The following is a 20,060-nucleotide window of genomic DNA, read 5'->3' as shown; positions in this document are numbered from 1 at the left end:
AAGTATACATATATATAACCTTTCCATATTAATTGTGGCAGAAATTAACTGTTACGTTCAAGAGCACAGAGTACACTGTGGTTCAGTGGAACAGACTTGTTGACTTGAGTGACTTGAGATATAACACTGTGCGTATCAAAACTAAACATAGAATAATTACCTTTATCCAACCAGAAAGAATATATGCACCCCTATGTCCACAGCAGTGTTATTTACAATAGCCAAGATCTGGAAACAGCCTAAATGCCCATTAGTAGACGAGTGGATAAAAAAGCTGTGGTACATTTACACAATGGAATACTATGCAGCTATAAAAAAAGAAGGAACTCTTAACCCTTTGTGACAGTGTGGATGGACATGGAGATTATTAAGCTAAGTGAAATAAACCAGTCAGAGAAAGACAAATATCACATGATCTCACTTATATGTGGAATCTAATGAACAAAATAAACTGACAAACTAAATAGATCTAGAGGCATTAAACACATGGAACCGACTGACATCTCAGAGGGGAAAGGTGTAGGAGGGACTTGGAAGAGATTAACCAAAGAACAAATATGCATATATGCATAACGCACAGACACAGACAATAATGTGGTGAAGGCCTAGGGGGAGGGTGATGGGGATTTGGGGGAGGAAAACAAAGGGGAAAGAAATGGGGGGCATTTATAATAGTCTCAACAGTAAAAAAAAAAAAGAATAATTATCTTTTTAAAACTCTGAATTAGAAGACATCTTATAATAGTTTCTTCAAGCCTAATGTTGCTATACTCACTGGATTAAAAAAAAAGAAGAAAACGAACAAAATAAGCAAGACTTTTACAAATAAGCTTAGCTGAATGGTGTCCCTGATGTTCTAGCAGTACCATACAATACTCCACTAAAACATATAATAGCTACTTATTGATGCTTGTTAACAAACTGGAACTTGAAGCATAGTTTCTGAGAACAAAATTAAGAGTACATCAGAGTGCTAAAGCTGTCACTTCAAGTACAGATTAAGTTAAGTGCACATATTCTAAAGAAATGATTACAAGAGAGTGGGGCATAAATAAAGAAAACTGGACATTACAGTAGGAGCTGAAATCCAAGTTGCTGGTGTCCTCAAACTGGTTAATCCTGGGGCCCAGCATATTGCTGAACTTGATTTGTGTGTGTGTGTGCGTGTATGCTCCAAAACATGGGGGTGGGGTAGGGTGGGGAGAGGTGGAGGTGTAGGAGGAAGGTGAACAATAAAAACAGTCAAATCTGGTGATTTAAAGTTATCGGGTGCACAAACATCAGTTTTCCCTCTTTTTGGAAGTGGGAAAATATTCTTAAATGAGCTTCAGCCCAGATAATGGCAGTTTCTCCTGGCCGCTGGGCAGCAGGGAGGGCCCAGCCCTACCAGAGCATCTTCACTAACTTGACTTTGAGAGTGACACCCACCTCACACCAGATACCCTATTGACATTTTGACCAATGGGGAACAAACACCACAGCCAAGGCAACCCCTGGGCTCCTCTCTTTCCTGTTGATGCATCTCTCTGAATGGGATTCAGGGAGGTCATGCCTCACAGACAATTGTGTAGTCAGTGCAAACGAAAAAATCCTGTATGGGAACAGCAAACGAAGTAATGGCTAGGAAAAGGTCTCCTCAATCAGCCATGTCGGCTACAGGTAACAATTATTCTATAACTTAATATTTTCCACTTACAAATTACCTTGGTACTTTGATCATGGTGACTATGTACATAAAAGCTAAATACAAAACATATATGTACTCAAAGGGAGAGGACTACATTGATTAATTTTAATGCTCTCCTACTGCCTGGTTTGTGCCTCTCTAGGAAGGCTGAGGTTGCACCACTTGGACTTATCTCACTGACAGCTTCACTTGGGGTCCTATGAGCACTAAGTGAGGAGGTCTGCATAAAGCACAAAGTAATAACACAATAAATGTTAGCTGCATTATTACTATCATTTACTCCTCGCTGAGGCTCAGCAGACACATCACACACACTACAAAAGAGCAAAGAGAAGTGGGTAGGAAAAAGGACGGGAAAAAGAACATTGACAGTGTGTTGCTTATTTTAATAAGTGCAAACAGTGGGATTCCTCTGTTGGTCCAGGATCTTTGCAGCAATAGACTGGGCTTACATATTGAAGCCAAATATCTTCTAAAGACCAAATTTTCAAAATAACGATGTTTATAAAAACATCAGCCAAACACAATTAAAATTTACATATAATGTTGACAGTATACTGTTTTCCCTAGAGACTTAGCCACAATGAAGTCAGAAATGCATTAAACAGAAGAATGTGGTGAGAAAATATGTGGTGATAAAGAGGCTACAGTGAGAACCAGGCCAGGAGCCCTATATCCTGCTGCTGGGAGATAAATTACACCTGGCATTGATGTACTCCTGCAAAAGGGCTGACTCACTTTAAGGTTCTGATTAGGAAAAATGAGTTAGTGCACTAATTGCAGTGAATCAATTTGTATATAAAAATTATAAGACAGAATTACTTAACTATATTTTATACAGCGATAAACATATAGATATTAAATATTTTCATATACAGTTATACTTTAGGGGGCTTAATATCAGCTTCAAATGATGTTATCCATAGTCATAATTTGCTGTATATTATCATATTGTGACAAATGACCTGTTTGAGTTGAAAATCCTAAGTTGTGTGGCCCAAGAAAATACAGCTGGCACTCTATGTAACTGCCTTTCACTGAGCCAACCTCCTGGATTAAATACTGCTCCGGGCTCTGTAAGCCACGATGATGAATGCCCAATGGCACTAGCAGGCAATCCATAGCACCACACACATGGGATTTCTGTTCCCACCAGCTGGACAAAGAGTCGGCTGTGTCTTCCAAACCTGTATATACCAGTTGACTTGTTACTGTAATTATGAAATTTAATTAAATATTATGAAAGCTTATGGAATATGATCACAAAAAATAAATCTCATTCCTACTAAAAACTAAGTTGAAGGCCTTGGAAAGACTTAATAAAGACAAGTCACTAAAAAAAAAAGCTGTTGGATTAGATGTGGGTAAGATGGCTATAAAAAAATGAGAAAAAATATGAAACCTAAGATTTTATAATATTCAGATTGCTTTGCTAGTGTCTATGTTTGTGCTCTTGTGGTTTATACTATTAATACAAACATATACTCAAAATAGTAGAATCACTGTCAAAGAAAAAGCCCTTGGACTCACAAGAGTTTGGCAAATATACTTTTATATATTTTAATGAAAATAAAATATTTTGAATATGTACATTTTTTAAAGATTTCCTGATTTAACAGGTATTTTCAATTAACCAGTTCTAATTATGCTGGGTAAGAGGGTACTTTTCCATGCTTCAAATTAGAAACTATTTTGGATTGGTGGCTTTTAAATTTATGAAGTGTTATGAGCTAAACTGGATTACTCTGAAATATAGGCATTCAAATTTTTATCCCCAACTTTGGAGAGATAAAAATCCTTTAAACAAATTTCTATCTGATTTAAACATAAACATACACTCCTTCCTTTTAGATTAATACAATAGAGAGCTGAGCCCAGCGGTTAAGAACATGACTCTGGTCAGACTCAAAGGTGGAATCCTGATTCCAACATTACTAGCTCCATGACAGCTAAACCACTAATGTCACTTAAGCCCAGTGTTCTCATCTGGAAAATGTCACCAATAGCGATCCCTACCACAGTGGGCAGAGAGGTTGAAATGAGAATATGCATGTCATATCAAAAGTTCAGCAAAGTTCCTGGTACATAGTAAGTACTTGAAAATGTTTATTATTACTGTTACCATACTGCCTAATGGGGGGAAAGTACCTACTACTACATTAAAAAAGATTGTAACTAATATGTTCTTTCTTGTGTTGGACCTGAAATGTCAATTTTCAGCAAGATGGCCTTCACCCACAGACAGCTAAGAAACACCTGTGAAAATTTCCCCAGGTACAATGGATCAGGCATTCTCAGCTAGGTGCAATAGTACTGCCTAAGGAATATTTGGCAATGCCTGGAGATATTTTAGGTTGTCACAACTGGGGATGGGGGAGAGGACACACATTGGCATCTAGGGCGTAGAGGCCTGGGGTGCTGCTGAACATCCTACAATGCATAGGATAGCCCCTCTCCAAAGAACTATCTGGCCCTAAATGCCAAGATGGCAACACTGAGAAACCTTATAGCTTAAAGGACAGTATAAGAAAAAGTGATTTCTAAAATCTACTCCAGGAAATTATCCCAAGAGAATAAAGGTTGCTAAAAAATGAAATTGGGGTCTTCATTATCATATTAATTCCAGAAGCATTGCCACGAATATTTAGGAGACATACTAGTATGTACTTGTAACAAGTTAAGATTCTCCTTGTCAATAGGAGACCCTCTAAAAAAGGGTCTATCATCTAATAACCTTACGGTAAGTTTTATTCTAAAGCCATAATGAGTACTAGAAATGTAATGTCATTCAGAAAAATAAGTCTAAATAAGATTCAAAAACTCCAAAACAGTAAGTGGGAAATCAAAACATTGCTGTAGTCATCTGCATACAGGGCCTCTCAACCTGGCTGCAGAGGTTACTGAGCCAGAGGACCACAGTGCATGTCCCTCCCTGGCCAGCATCCTGTTTCCCAGCTTGGGCGCTTATATGACAAACTCATTCTTCAATTAATAATGCTGCTCAAAAACACTATTAGAAAGCTCTTACGAGTTCATTTAAACTACTGACTTTTTAACAAATCACAGGGCCTTTCTTAAAAGTCTGAGATAAAATGGTACACAAACTATAACCCAACAATGTATATATATATTCCACCCCCCAACCCCGAACAAAAAAGACTAGAAAGGAAGTCACCAACATGTTCAAATACAGAAGACCTAAATTTGATTCCTGGCTCTGAAACTTATTGGCTCTGTGACTTTTGTCAAATAACGTAATTAACTCCCACTAAAATGCCTGTGAAACAAAGAGAGATGTACTACAATTCCCATTAACTGATGAGAACATTGAGGCGGAAAAGCAATGGTCCTGCACTAATTGCAAAAGTGTTACATTAATGAAAGGCAGCATTAAGATGGTTTTGTATCCCTTAATATAAAGCTATATTTAAAATATTTTCAACTTTAACATTTATTCCTAAAGGATACACAAGTTTTCTACACAAAGATTATATACCTCATTCACTAAATCAGATGTTTTTTTAAAAAGCATGAGTATTTAATATACAAGACATTTTAATACCTTAAAGGAATTCATAAAAATGCAAATAGAAATACATCACAAAGAGAAATACATCACAGCAAATACCCATTTAACTATTTTACCATCAAGAGAAAATACAAGAAAATCTCATGTCACACAACTTAAAAACAAACAAAACAAAACAAAACAAATAGTACTCTTCCAGAAAGAACTACTCACCCTTCTGATAGAAGAATTTCCTGTAATAGTAGGCGCCGAGGTCCACGTGCTCCACGATGTACCGTTTCACGCGGTCCAGATGCAACACCAGGTTCTCCTTGGGCACTTCAAGCACTGCCACTCCTGCGTTTGTGCAATGGGAGCTGAGTGCAGACTCAAAGGAGGCACTTTCACACCCACTAAAGGAGCCAGAGTTTGACTTCGACAGGCTGATTTTCCTTTCACCTTCTCCACCTATCTCATTCCGAAAATACGGACAGCTCATTACAAGCTCGTTGCTTTTATCGTCTCCCTGGTCCATGCCGAGGCTTCCTTTGGAATTCAGGTCCTCCGTGCTGCCCATCGGGGAGTTAAAACTGGCTGAGTGGGACAAAGGTCCTGAAACCAAGGACGCTACAGCAGCTGCCGAAGCCCCCGTGGTGGTGTTTCTCCTCTTAATAACATTGTGCCTGTTCATGATCGCCTCGTTCAAGTCAAATAATATACTCTGGACATCGTAGTGGGCAAAGCACTTTGGACACGTCCAAGGTCTGACAGAATCTTCTGACCGGTTATCCTCAAGATCCGATGATTTCCCAAGTTCATCACCTTTGGCATTGCGTAATTTACGAAAAATGGATGAGTCTCCAGTTTCAGACTTGGACCGTCGCTTGAGTGGTTTTTCCCTTTCCTTGAAGAGCCTGAGGTTGTCTCTTTGTGTGATGGGCCCATCTATAACATCCAAAGAGAAACCAGAACCCTTGCCCCCACCGGCGATGAGAAAGTCACTGAGCTTGGTTGGAGTTGGGCCTCGGTCGGATTTGTCATCTTTGTAGCCCTTTAACAAGTCAAAGAAGCTCTCTCCAGACGTTCCCTGCTTATCGATTGAAGAGGTGCTACCATACTCCCTGTGCAGGGAGGGCCCAGTCTTGTAGGTGGGTGAGATACATTCATCGAAGCTATCCACGTCAAGTTCACTTATGGTGATGTCGCTGTTGCTCCGCTGCCGGATTCTGCGAAGAGCCTTTCTGGGGGAGCTGGGGTAGGCTTCAGGCATGAGGAATCTGGAGTCCATGCTCTCCAATGGTCTCGTCTTGCTTTTCAGCGTGTTCTGTATGCTTTTCAACATGGCTGAGTCACTGGAATTGAGGCTAACAGAACTTCCCTGACTCACGGGACTGCTTTTGGAGGACATGCTCTCAAGGCAACTTGAGGTTTCTATTTCCTGACTTGAACGGCTAGATTCTTTGACGTTTTCCTTCCGTGGGGGCCAATCTGCGATCCTAGCCCTGACCCCCATCTTTGGGACTCCGGGGGTCGAGGTGATATGGTGAGGACCTTCGCTGCGGGGGGGCCCTACCGGAGCCATGACCGAGGATCCCAGGCTGCCGTTTTGGGACCGGAAGCGCCGCATGTAGAAGTCGTCAGTGTGGACTTTGGGGGGGCCATCGGTGCCCACCACCGAGGCCCTGTCCGTGGCAATAGGCCTCTCCGTCTGCGACCGTTTCAAGCTGGTCATGATGGGAAAGCGGTCAGACCTAAATCCCTGCGGAAAGGACCATCATCTCCAGCTCTAAATGTGCACTTCCCTTTCGGAGAACGGTTTCCAGCAAATACAGCAGTTGCATGAGATCTTACTCTTTTTCATTTAAAAGGTTAAACGATGCCTTATTTTCAAGCTTCTGAAAATCCAGATCTTCAGAACAGTATAATCCACAATCGTTCCTTTGCTTCACTTTAATAGATGGCTTTCTTTCAGAAAAAACTGAATGGAACTTGTATTACTGGGACTCTGTGGTTGCTATAATCCCATGCTTTCTCTGAAAGAGAAGGACAATTGGAATTAGCATTTGATAAATACATCTAAAAATAAATATGCAATTGCCAAAACCAGACACATGAAAGTAAAAGACTCCATAATGAATGTGGTTCACAGCTCATGCCCCAGTATTTTATCAAAGCAGGTTTGAAAGAAAGTGAAAGCGTTTAATGAAATTCATCTTTTGAAGTATATATATTTTAAAAGACTATTAGTACTTCAGCTTAATTGAGCTATTCCATAGAACGGGGAGTGGGGAGATCTCATTCCAGGACACTAAGGCTCCAACTCCCAGCGCAGACTAATTACAGACTCCAACGACCTCCAATAATGCAGAATATCACCAGCAACTGCGTTGACCAAAAGTTTTGAGACATAACCCACAGAGTTCAGTAGTTGAACAATACATAGTCTGTTTTTTTTAACAAGACTAAAAATTGAAAAATCATTTTATTTAGTATGTAGCAGCACTCACTTTTTAACACCTTCCATATTTCAAAGTCCTAATTTGTCTTTTGTTGTTTTTTTTACAAAGGCTTTAACATAGTTGGCAAGAGCAAATACAACAGAGAGAAAATAAACAGCATTTTCCGAGAGCCACTCTATCCAGCACGCTTCTGTGTTATCCTCTACTTTATTACTTACCCGGAGGAGGAACATTTCAGAACGAATCCGGCATTCGCCACCACCTCTTCCCAAGCTCTCTCCAGTTTCATTTATTCCTAAAGCTGGAGCTAGTTCACTAATTAACAAAATGTCTGCATTTCCTTAGGCACTGCAACCCACCCCACCCTTTGGCGCTCATTTATGAAGAAAGCAGAAACTAGACCTCTGCCGTAGCGAGACCTCTGCATACTCCCCAAGAGCGACCAAGAACTGTCAGCATCCTTCCAGGCGAGGGCCTTGAAGACCAACTTCCTCGGTGCACAGCAGTCAGGAGGGAGAGGCACAAATCCCGAGCACAGAACCCTGCGCGGTGGCGTGCATCCCGGAAATAAAGGCAGAGGACCCTTTCCCAAGCTCCGCACACGACACAAGGGGTGGCCTTTAGATTCTTGCCAAATCCATGTTGGGAAGATGCTGCTGACCCAGCACTGCACTGACAGGGCTGCATTGTCTACAAATCACGCCGACACCCTGCGGATGAGCCTCGCTCCCCGCTCCACGCAGCGGTAACAAGCACTTACTTCCACGATAATTAAGCATCTTGCTTGTCGGCTTCCTGCCTGCAAGGCAGCCGCTTTAATTCCTCTTGCAGTACGCAGCAGCGTTTTAGAAGACTCGCTGCTATTTAAAGGCTGGAACATTTGGGGTGTTTCAAAAACTGCAGGCTGCCTGCAGAATGCGGGGCCAGCCAGCTCCAGCTGGGCTTGGGGGCTGGGCTGGGCAGCGGGTCAGATAAATGCCAATTGTTCTCACCCCCTCCCTCCTCCTCCCCACCTTTTGTGAAGGGAGAATGTCCTGCACTGCTACCTAATTAAACCTGGCTTGGGCGCTTTCTGGAGAGTTCTACTGTCAGACTGTTCTGATTACCTTTCCGTTTCAGAACTTTACAGGCTCCTATTGAACGGTAAGCCTTCAAGTGGAGGAACGTGCTAACTGTTGCGTCCAAAGGCAGCACGTGGGGCCACAACTCGGAATGGAGAAGTGTCCCTCACAGAATGGAAGGGAGCCAGTCCACTGAGCCAAATGCAAAGCAAGCACCAGTCCATCTCCAAAGGGAAACTCCTCTGTCAATCCAAACCAGAACTTATGAGCTATTTTTTAACTAGGAAAACAATATGCTGTTTATTTCAATGAAATATCTTTCAGAGAAAGACTACACTAGCAGAAAGAATAATTCTAAGTAGATTCTTATAAAAACCAGATCTTTCAACATTTCGCACAATCTCACAGAAATCAAGATAAATCATCTATTACTGCCTGAACGTTCGCTCTCAAAAAGGCCAACACACCAATCCCACCATGATAAAAGCTCATTCTTGCCACATTTCATTTCCCTTAGAAAACAGTTCGTTGCGGGACTGTCTTTTTAAGGCTATGTGACGTTATACCCATGGTAGGAGGAAACGAAGAGCCAGAACTAAAATACAACAAATTGAACTGACTTGGACATGCCCAACCTTGGCCATTACTACTAAGGTATTCCCTTCAGAACATCTCATTTGCTTCCTATATTTTTAATGGATTTTTTAAAATCTTATTTTAAACATAAAAATTTCTTCACAATTTAAAAGAAATGCCAAGCCTCCTATTACATCTTTATTATAACAACAACTCAATTTTTTTTTTTAATTTCAAAATATAGATGGGCACATGGGAGGAGGGGGAGAGTGCCCACAGTTTAATGACTTGTCAAAACTAAGGAGGTTCAAGACAGACAACTAAGTTAAATGACAATTTTTTTTCTTTCTTTCCTACTTTATCTCTTTCCCTTCCTCCCTTTCCTCACCCTTATTTATAACATCAAACTCATTTTGGTGCAATATAAATTTTGGATACTGACTAGCATATGTAGAAATATATATGCTGTGGATTTATTAAACTACTAGTAAAAAATACAGTATCTATGGGTAATACAGGCATACCTCAGAGATACTACAGCTTCATCCCAGACCACTGCAATAAAGTGAGTATCGCAATAAAGCCAGCTGTAATCTTTTTGCTGGGGGTGGGTCTTGCCTTTAATTTATAAAAAGCACAATATCTGTGAAGCACAGTAAAGCAACGTGCAATAAAATGAGGTATGCCTGTATGGTGGCAAATCAATAACACCTAAAACCTATTCCTTAGGGTGATGGAAATAGGAAGCACATGCTGACAATTATTAGTAATTATCTTGACTATCAGCAAACCTGCCTAAGCATCACTAAATGTGGCAAAAAGCAACAGAATTAAACAGAAGAGCAATGCTAATTATAACATGTCACTTCCATCTGTTGAAAGAGCAGGCTATATTAAAAATTTCCTGTTACATGTTTAATTTTATAGCTCTAGGTACTATTTGAGTCCATGAAATACCAATCCCATGGTACTGAGTTAGAGTACCAATCCCACTTTTAGTTCAGTGAGCTGTTGGAAACTGTATCAGAAAATGAGACTATCCACTCAAATTCTACCAGCTGAAAGTCTTTTCATCACTCAAAGTCTATCACAACATAATCACCACCCCTTTCTGACAATGCCCTTCTTTTGGAAGAAGTGCTTTCTCCTCTCCTAAATCATCCCCAGCCTTCCTGCATTCTCTTCTGAGCATCGACCATACACCTGGTCCTAGGGATGTTTGAGAAGGCAGTCCCATCCCTTCAAGGAAAACTCCAGGTGCACAACAATCCTGTCCTTCTGACTCTTAGAGACTTTCACACCTTTGCCGCCTCCCTCCTTCCTGACACTCTTCTCTAGCCTCCTAGGACAACCATGCTCTTCGTTTTCTCTTGCCTCCTGCTTTTTGCTCACTCCTCAGTATCGCTGTGAGGCTCCATGTAGGAGCTGGTGATCCAGGGTGGTACCCTGCGCTTATTCTCTTCCCATTCTTTATGTGTCTGAAGGGGCTGTAAAGGGTATAGTGTTAGGATGCATGTGAGCCCTGGACACTGTAGGATGTGACAGCAGGCCTAGGAGCACGGAGTCAACATGTTTCTCTGGAAAGCAGGTGTTCACTTGGTTGCATCACAGCTGTCTGTGCAACTTAATAAAAACAGAATAATGAAACTGCCCGGGAAGGTATCTGCATGGCAGCCAGTACTGGCTGGCACTGTTATATCGTTAGCTTTCAATATCATGTCTATGCAGTTACCTCCAAATCTCTACTCATGATCTTCTCCCCCAAACTCCAGATAAAATATATGCAAATGCTCATTTGATATCTTCCGTATTTATCTATTTTCTACAATTTATTAACTAACAAGGAAAATGTGAAAAAATCAATTTCCCCCCAGAAATGAATAGGTGGTTAAGGAAGTGAGAACAATAAATAATTCAAGGAACCAAATGAAGAGAACAACATGGGAAACTTTCCTTGTGCCAAGGGTATAAAGAATAGTTTAAAGGTTATATAAGATGTGGGAAGGAGAAACAAAACAAAACATAAAAACAACTACAGTTTCTTTCCTGAAATAATTTGTAATACAATGTGGTATATTCACCAAAAAGATGTGGCATTCCTCAAGAAATACTTCCTCATTTCACATGATGTTTTGTTAGATTCCTTAACTGGCAGAACCTCAAATACAGGGCCAACTCTCACTGTTTGAGGGTCATGGGGGGGGTTTAATGATAACTATCAAAATGCTCCAATAATTCAGAGCTATACAATCTTAGAGTCTTTACAAAAACATCAGCCTAAATAGTTTATGATGTTGAATACATAGATTTAGAATATCCAAGTATTCTTACTTTAGAATACAACAGAAAACTTTATTTTAAAACCGAAATTTAACTTCACAGTGTTCGAACATTAGATTAGCTAAGATAACCAAATAAGGCAAAACTATTTTCTTTATATCCCTTTTTGGCTTTCCTGAATTTCACTCACCTTACATAAAAGTAATATCTCATATACAGGGATATCTCACTCTCTCAAGTTAGCCTAAAATACATATGAACACCTCAGTGCAATGTCATGGGTAATTTAAGCTTTACGAAGTAGCACATAACTTTTTAGACTGGAATTTCCCCCTTCCACAAAAAGCAGGAGTTGATAAATCTAGTTGGGAAAAACGGAGTTGATAAATCTAGTTCCTGCTCTCCAAATGTTCACTATCTAAAAAGACAACACTGATTTGAAAGCCGAGTCAAATAACTTGCCCTGAACTTAACCAAGTGAATAAAAAAGTTATGGATACAAAACATATATAACAGGATTAAGATACATTTAGATTTAGAGATAAAAATACAACAATTTAAAATATGCCTGTTTGGCCAAGTAAGAACCAAAAGAGAGAATAACACTTGTCTCCCACCTACCCCGCTAGCTAAAAAAGTTCAGTAAATAAAGTTACATTTCAAAGGCCTACTAAGGCTTGAAGGTACTTTGTATAGCCAAGGGTGATGGAAAATAGGAAAAATTGGCAGAAAGCTTGAGGGCAGAGAGGGGTAATAGAAAAAGAAGGTATAGAAGAAGTTATATGATAGAATTATTGATAAGTAGCAAAATGATTCAACAGCTGGCAAAATAAAGAATACAAATAAATGTATCTCTTATACTTAAATAAGCAAGTATATTTATTGCCAAAGAGCTAGGTTTGAGAAGCTTAAAGTAGGAAGGTAAAAGTTGAAAGTAGAGTAAAAGGCAGAAAGTAGAAAAGTAACAGTGAATCAGATTATAGAAAAAATAATAAGTATGTATTTGAGGTGCAGTAAACTAATACTTTCAAGGAAAAAAAATCAGAGCTCATCCTCTCACAGGGGCGTTTTGAGAGTGTCCATGCCTGACCCTGGAATATCAGAGACCTAGATCAATAAAGCCAATCGGTGTTCTCGTGTACTCATTTATACATTAGTAGTCATTTAAAATATATTAAAAACTTATTTACCAATACTGTAAACTGTGACCTACTACTGAACAGTTGCTTATCAAATATGATCTGATACTAAACAACGTATTACCAAGTATAATCTGAGGAAAAGGGAATGTGAGAAGTGGACGCCAGTGTGGACAACCAGTAAGTATCTCATATTACAGGAGAAATGCTTATCAACTTTTTCCCAACTGTGCTACCAATTCTCCAACTTACTAATTCACAGGAAAAGGGTACTATGATTAAATATGGCAGAGGCACACTATATATCACCTCCCTTAGGAGATGATAATACCGCTCCAGTTAAAAAACAAACCAACAACACTAACTTTTTGGGACTTTTTAAAAATCCTCATCTGAGGATATGTTATTGTTGCTGTTTTAACTGAAATTAGAGAGGAAAAGGGTGGGGCGGGGGGAGAGGGAAGAGGAAGGGCAGGGAGAGAGACAGACAGACATCAATGTCAGAGAGAAACATTGATTGGTTGCCTCTCACACATGCCCCGACTGGGGATCGAACCGGCAACCTGGGTGTGTGCCCTGACCAGGAATCAGACCCAAGACCTTTTGGTGTATGGGAAGAGGCTTCAACCAACAGAGCCACACCGTCCAAGACAACACTAATTTTTTTAAACTAAGAGATTTTTTAAAAAATCATGACCATGAACTAAAAAAAAAGGAGAGAATATTTCTACACTGTGCATCCTATTGAACATATTGGAGACAAACAGGCCTAGTTTTAGAAGAATTCATGATGCAAACAAATTTGTATCCACATAAATTTAGCAATATTTTTTAAAAGTTATGTATAGATATTCTAAATAAGCCAAAGAAAGTTCACTAAAGGATTATATTGCTTGTTTTTAGATAACTGGGCTATGACTAATTTTTTTATATTTCTCTATATTTATTTTCTAAAATGAGCAAGTGTAACTTTTATAATCAGAAGAAAAGAATTAGGAGAAAAAAATAAATCCATCCTTCTGTTGCTTAAAAAAGACAATAAAATAAGATCTGGGAATGTGGTGCAATGAACAAACATCTGAATACTAATTGTAAAACACTGCACTATGTTAAACCTCCAACTCCAACCATTCACACCACTGAACAAGTCAAAATTCAACAGATGGCAGGTCCTTCCAATGAGATAATCTTGTGCTTACTCCCCTGATTAAAATGGAATCAAATAGGGCTACATTAAGTATAGAGTAATAAGATTATAAAAGTAACAATATTCACATGATTTAAATGACCACTTCATAGATGATTAACACCATTGCTTGTACTTCCTCATTTACAAATGCTTTTTTTATACTTAATCCTATCTAATAAAAGAGAAACATGGTAATTAGCCGTACCTCCGCTACCCTTCCCATTGGCTAATCAGGGCGATATGCAAATTAACTGCCAGCCAAGATGGTGGCCGGCAGCCAGGCAGCTTGAAGCTAACAGGAAGCTTGCTTGCTCCAGTGACAGAGGAAGCCAACGTTCCCCACCTGCTGCTGCCAGCCTCTGAGCTTGCAGTTTGAAACATTGTTACAAATATAGAAGCTAAACAAAACCCCAGTAACCTGCTTTCAGCCAGCCGGGATCTCAGAGCTGGAGTTGAAACAGTGTTTTGATTATAGAACCCAAACAAACCAGATACCTGCTCTCAGCAGCAGAGGCCTCAGAGCTGGAGCCAAGCCTCAGAGCTAAAGCTGGCCCAGAATAAAAAAGAAAAAGAAAAAAAGGAGCGGTTGGGAGCTTCAGTCACCCACCAGCCTGAAAACGGCCCTCAGCCCCTCACCCAGACTGGCCAGGCACCCCAGTGGGGACCACCACCCTGAAGGAGGTGTGACCAGCTGCAAACAGCCATCAGCCCCTCACCCAGGCTGGCCAGGCACCCAAGCGAGACCCCCACCCTGATCCAGGACACCCTTCAGGGCAAACCAGCCGGCCCCCACCCATGCACCACGCCTCTATCCTACATAGTAAAAGGGTAATATGCCTCCCAGCACAGGGATCAGTGGAGCCGTGAGGCCTCCCGGCACCGGGGTCAGTGTGACAGGGGGCAGCGCCCAAACCCCCTGATCGCCCTGCGGCTCTGTGTGTGATAGGGGGCGGGGCCACAACCTCCCTATCTGCCCTGCTCTGTTCCTGACAGGGGAAGGCGCCCCAACCCCCTGATCAGCCCTGCTCTGTGCCTGATAGGGGGGAGCTCCCCAACCCCCTGATGGCCCTGCGGCTCTGTGTGTGACAGGGTGCGGCGCCCCAACCCCCTGATCGGCCCTGCTCTGTGTGTGACAGGGTGCAGCGCCCCAACCACCCCCCCCCCATGGGCCCTGCTCTGTGCGTGACGGGATAGAGCCATAACCTCCCCATTGGCCCTGCCCTGAGTGTGACAGTGGCGGCGCCCCAACCCCGATCGGCCCTGCTCTGTGGGTGATAGAGGGCGGCGTCCCAACCCCCCAGCCCCCCACGGGCCCTGCTCTGTGTGTGACGGGGTAGAGCCATAACCTCCCCATCGGCCCTGCCCTGAGTGTGACAGGGTGCGGTGCCCCAACACCCTGATCTGCCCTGCTCTGTGTGTGACAGGGGGCGGTGCCCCAACTCCCCTATCGGCCCTACTCTGTCAGTGACAGGGGGGAGCTCCTCAACCCCCTGATCGGCCCTGCTCTGTGTGTGACAGGGGGGAGCTCCCCAACCCCCTGATATCGACCCTGCTCTGTGCGTGACAGGGTACAGAGCCCCAACCCCCCTGATGGGCCCTGCTCTGTGAGTGACAGGGGGCAGCGCCCAAACCCCCTGATCGGCCCTGCTCTGCGTGACAGGGGGTGGCGCCACAACCTCCCCATCGACCCTGCCTTGAATATGACAGGGGGCGGTGCCCCAACCCCCAATCGGCCCTACCCTGAGTGTGACTAGGGGTGGCATCGCAACCTCCCGATCCGCCCTGCTCTGTGCATGACAGGGGGCGGTGCCCCAACTCCCCAATCAGCCCTGCTCTGAGCCCGACCAGGGGCTGCACCTAGGGATTGGGCCTGCCCTCTGCCAGCCGGGAGCAGGCCTAAGCCAGCAGGTCGTTATCTCCCGAGGGGTCCCAGACTGCGAGACGGCACAGGCCGGGCTGAGTGACCCCCCCCCCCCGAGTGCACAAATTTTTGTGCACCGGGCCTCTAGTCTATATAATAAAAGCCTAAACAACCGTTACAAAGGAACGACCAGAACGACCAGTCGCTATGATGCACACTGACCACCAGGGGGCAGACGCTCAACGCAAAAGCTGCCCCCTGGTGGTCAGTGCGCTCCCACAGGGAGAGCACAGCTAAGCCAGAAGCCAGGCTCATGGCTGGCGAGCACAGCAGTGGTGGCAGGAGTCTCTCTCGCCTCCATGGCAGCGCTAAGGAGCAGTGAGCCGAGCGGTAAGGAGCCTGCTGCTAAGGAGCAGCAAGCCCAGCAGTAAGGAGTGAGTAAGTGGGCGGTAAGGACCAAGGGGTCCTGGACTGCAAGAGGGCACAGGCTGGGCTGAGGGTACCTCCTCGCCCACCCCCTCCCACCCCTAGTGCATGAATTTCATGCACCGGGCCTCTAGTATTGACATAAAAGTCCCCTCATACCCAAGAGTCCCTCATCTCATTAGGCTGCAAGGACCTGGCAACCAGGGGAGGCTGCCTAAACAAAGCAGAGACTGAGCCATCACCCCTTGGTCCCCTTTCCTGGGGCACATCTACTATCCAATGTACATGGACACCTCACCTTTTGTCCCACAATCCTCCTGCTGCAGAGATTCGGACAAAGCGCAAAGAATGTCACCATTTGGACTTTTAAGCCAACACCCTGGAAAGCATTATAAAGTGCTCTGAGGCAGAAGGAAAGGAAACTGTGTATCTGACCTGGAAAGGAAGCGTCTAGTGGTATTGCCTGTCTCCTCTGAGGTCCAGAGAGAAAGGATGCCTGAACTGGTTAAGTCAGATTGAAATTCGGTCAGCCACGAAGACTGCCTGGGGTTCACATATGATGAGCTGGGCTGAAAATCTGCATCACTAAGCCACCTGGAGGCCATGAGGTGGGCTATTTGAGCACTGGTTAGTGCCTGCTCTAAGGCGGTCACTATCAGGAGGAGAGAAGAGGGACAATTCCGCCCTCAGTCCCTATCCTCTAACTGGGAAAAGAAGGCCAGGATGCGGAAAACCAGAAGTTCAGTAAGACAGAATGTCCCAAACCAGCTCATTCAAGATGTCCTGGCTCTCCCATTTGAATATGTATAGTCCAGAAAGAACTTAAGGGCCCTTGAAAAGCACATTTGAATTTAGCTTCGGAAGAGAGCAGAACATAATGTCAGTAAGAAAAATGGGTGAACATAAAGTGCCTTCTAAGCATAGCTCGAATATCCAAATCATTATTAATCATGATTAGTATCAACAGTAGGAGCAGATTTTAAAATATCATCCAAGGACCAAGAGCTTAAAAGAAAAAAAATTACAACATAAAATCATTCCACCCTGTCTTATCATTTCCTTCCATACAGACTGCATTAAATATAGACAGCTTGTCTGCTTCATTGTACTCTTACTTCTGGGTATGCACTCTCTCCCTAGATGGCTCTGAGAGAGCAGCACCTGTCATCCATGTCACTCTCTGCCACCTGTTCACCCCTTCAGTCCTCACAAGCACCTATGAGGTGAGTATCTCCCTCAGCAAGGCTGGTAGCCCATTTGTGACACAAGTACTCACTTCCGAGTGCGCTCTCTCGGTAAATACTGGGCTGGCAGAGAATTCATGGCACAACAACCACTTTGAAAATACATTATAAAAGGAGCCCGAGTACCACTTCTGAGAACAACCCAGACATGAATCTCTGTATCTGCAGAAATGCACCCAGCGGGGGGAAATATCGATAATTAACCTCCTTACGTGGCCTTGTTACTTATCTTGCAGGAACTTCGGTGGCTCCTCCACTGCAATCTGTTGTTGTGATTCAAGCCTGGAATTCAGGACCACTTGGCTCCTGACCCCAAAGCGCTTCCTTCTTCCTGGGACAGCAGGAACTAGGTCTGCCCGAGACACACTGTGGACCTTCCCTCTCTGACCTTACATTCAGAAGTTAAAATTGTGAGTCATTAGAAAAAAGGCCTTGTCTTTACCCTTCATTTTCCACATGCGGACTCAGGGCCAGAAAGTGTAAGTCCACCAAAGTTGACCTGCGAGGAGCAGAGCCCACATTTGAAGCCAGACTTCGCCTTTCCTGGCTCCTATCCTGTCTGCCACACCTGCTGTCTTTGCAGAGTATGTTTTTTCTGCACTCTGCTGCCATCCGTTGTAACTACAGTTGGAGCTTTCATTATGCACCTGTTACTGTACACTGCCTCATTTACTCCACGGCCATCTGCAGGAGGTACTGTCCTCCATGGTCTGGGGGGAGGTACTGTCCACCATGGTCTGAGAGGAGGTACTGTCCACCATGGTCTGAGAGGAGGTACTGTCCACTGGGGTCTGGGGGGAGGTACTGTCCACTGGGGTCTGGGGGGAGGTACTGTCCTCCACGGTCTGGGGGGAGGTACTGTCCTCCATGGTCTGAGGGGAGGGACTGTCCATCGGGGTCTGGGGGGAGGTACTGTCCACTGGGGTCTGGGGGGAGGGACTGTCCACCGGGGTCTGGGGGGAGGTACTGTCCTCCACGGTCTGGGGGGAGGGACTGTCCACTGCAGTCTGCACAGGAACACCCTGCTGCACTCTTTTGGGGTCTGAGCCATCACATTCTTCCCACCAGAGCATTCTCCCTCCTAAAAATGCCTCTTCTGCTACTACTTTCTGAAATTCTGTTTTCCACTCTACACACAGTTAGGCCTTTTCTCCTCATTTAGAGATTAGGTTCTTGAGGACAGAGATCTGTCCAATCCTTATCTCAAAGCACCTAAGTTCAGTGTCCTTGAAATGGAATCAGGAGAAACAAAAATCACATGGTCTCTAAGATGAATTAGAACTGAACTGATATATTAATAGAGTTTATATTGTAATCTAAAATGTAATTATGATTATCTCATAAATATTAGTGTGAGAGAGATATGTCCAAAAAAAGTCCACATAACAAAAATTTAATATAGATTTCAGCTTCACTTTTCTCTCATAAAGAGCCTTCACAATAGCAGTGAATGAAAAATAACACAGTTTGACCTTCCTTCCTCTATCCACTCATCATCAAAGAGCATGAAAAATAGCCAGAAAAACAACAACCCACAAATCTCTTTAAAGAACAACATGACATGAATCAGAACTGGATAAGGCACCATCACCATGAAATAACTGAAAGTAAACCAATGACAACTGAGCTACCTATTAGGCCCTGGCCAGGTAGCTCAGTTGGTTAGAGTGTCGCCCCAATACACCAAGGTTGCAGGTTCGATCTCCAGTCAGGGCACATATAAGAAGCAACCAATGAATGCATAAATAAGTAACAACAGACCAATGTTTCTCTCTCGCTCGCTCTCTCTCTCTCTCTCTCTCTCTCTCTCTCTCCTTTAAAATCCTAGCAAAGTAAGTAAACACATTTACAGAAAAATGGAAGGAGGGGCGATTAGCATGGCATAGATGGTAGAGGCAACAGGAACCAGAATTTAAAAGTATTGCCATCAAATTAATGGTAGTCAAAATCATTTTTATCTTTTACAAGTCTTCCCAATTGCTGCCTCCTTTTTCAAAGTTTTTTAAATAAGTGAATTATATGCTTCCTTCTAGTTTAAAAAAATAACTGAAATAGTGCAGAAAAAGTGAAAAATATATCTTTCTGTTAGGACAGCCCAATCCGCATTAACTTGTGAATTCTTCCAGACATTGTGTGTGGGTTGGACACACACACACACACACACACACACACACACACCCAGGCACTGAATAAGAACAGAGGAGAGAAAGGAGTGGTGCACAGAACAGCTCACTTCTGAAGGGAGGCAGAGGTGAGAAAGAATGAAAATATCTACTAAGCTCAGAGGAGGCAGAGCACCTCCCCATGCCAAGCTGAAGCAAATTACTTGATGGAACATTTCACCACTGATACATTTTGAATCTTTTTATATATATCCTGGTTCTAAATATAGGAGGCCTATACAAATGTTTCTCGCCACTTGTCAACACAAATTAAGACCAGCAAATGAAAATAATGAATTCAATGCACAGTGTTTCTTACTAAGTATGTACATATACGAATATACATACGCATTATATGTAAACTTCAAATAAAATTATTTTCTATATAAAATTATCTATTCTCCCAAACTCAAAAATCCCTGATATCTAAATGAGATTTTACTCAAAAACTTATAAATATTATCATGT

The 20,060-nt window shown here is 42.9% G+C and overlaps 1 protein-coding gene across 20 annotated transcripts in view; it reads right to left on the bottom strand.

Moving 5' to 3' along the window:
• SIPA1L1 (signal induced proliferation associated 1 like 1) overlaps positions 1-20,060 on the bottom strand; it is a 322,135-nt gene that overhangs the window by 121,297 nt on the left and 180,778 nt on the right. For all 20 annotated transcript variants that reach the window (XR_002831389.1, XM_023761346.1, XM_014463336.2 and 17 more), the window contains one exon: positions 5,430-7,228. Coding sequence is in view for 19 of the 20 variants with exons in the window: in XM_023761346.1 (XP_023617114.1) it covers positions 5,430-6,927 (1,498 nt within the window). In the remaining variant the exon portion in view is untranslated. The remainder of the gene's footprint in view (positions 1-5,429; positions 7,229-20,060) is intronic.

The sequence above is a fragment of the Myotis lucifugus genome, unplaced genomic scaffold (genome assembly GCF_000147115.1).
Source record: "Myotis lucifugus unplaced genomic scaffold, Myoluc2.0 scaffold_207, whole genome shotgun sequence".
In the NCBI taxonomy this organism is placed as follows: Eukaryota; Metazoa; Chordata; class Mammalia; order Chiroptera; family Vespertilionidae; genus Myotis; species Myotis lucifugus.
Note: the sequence above shows the minus strand (reverse complement) of the source record. Positions and strands in the feature narration are given on the sequence as shown.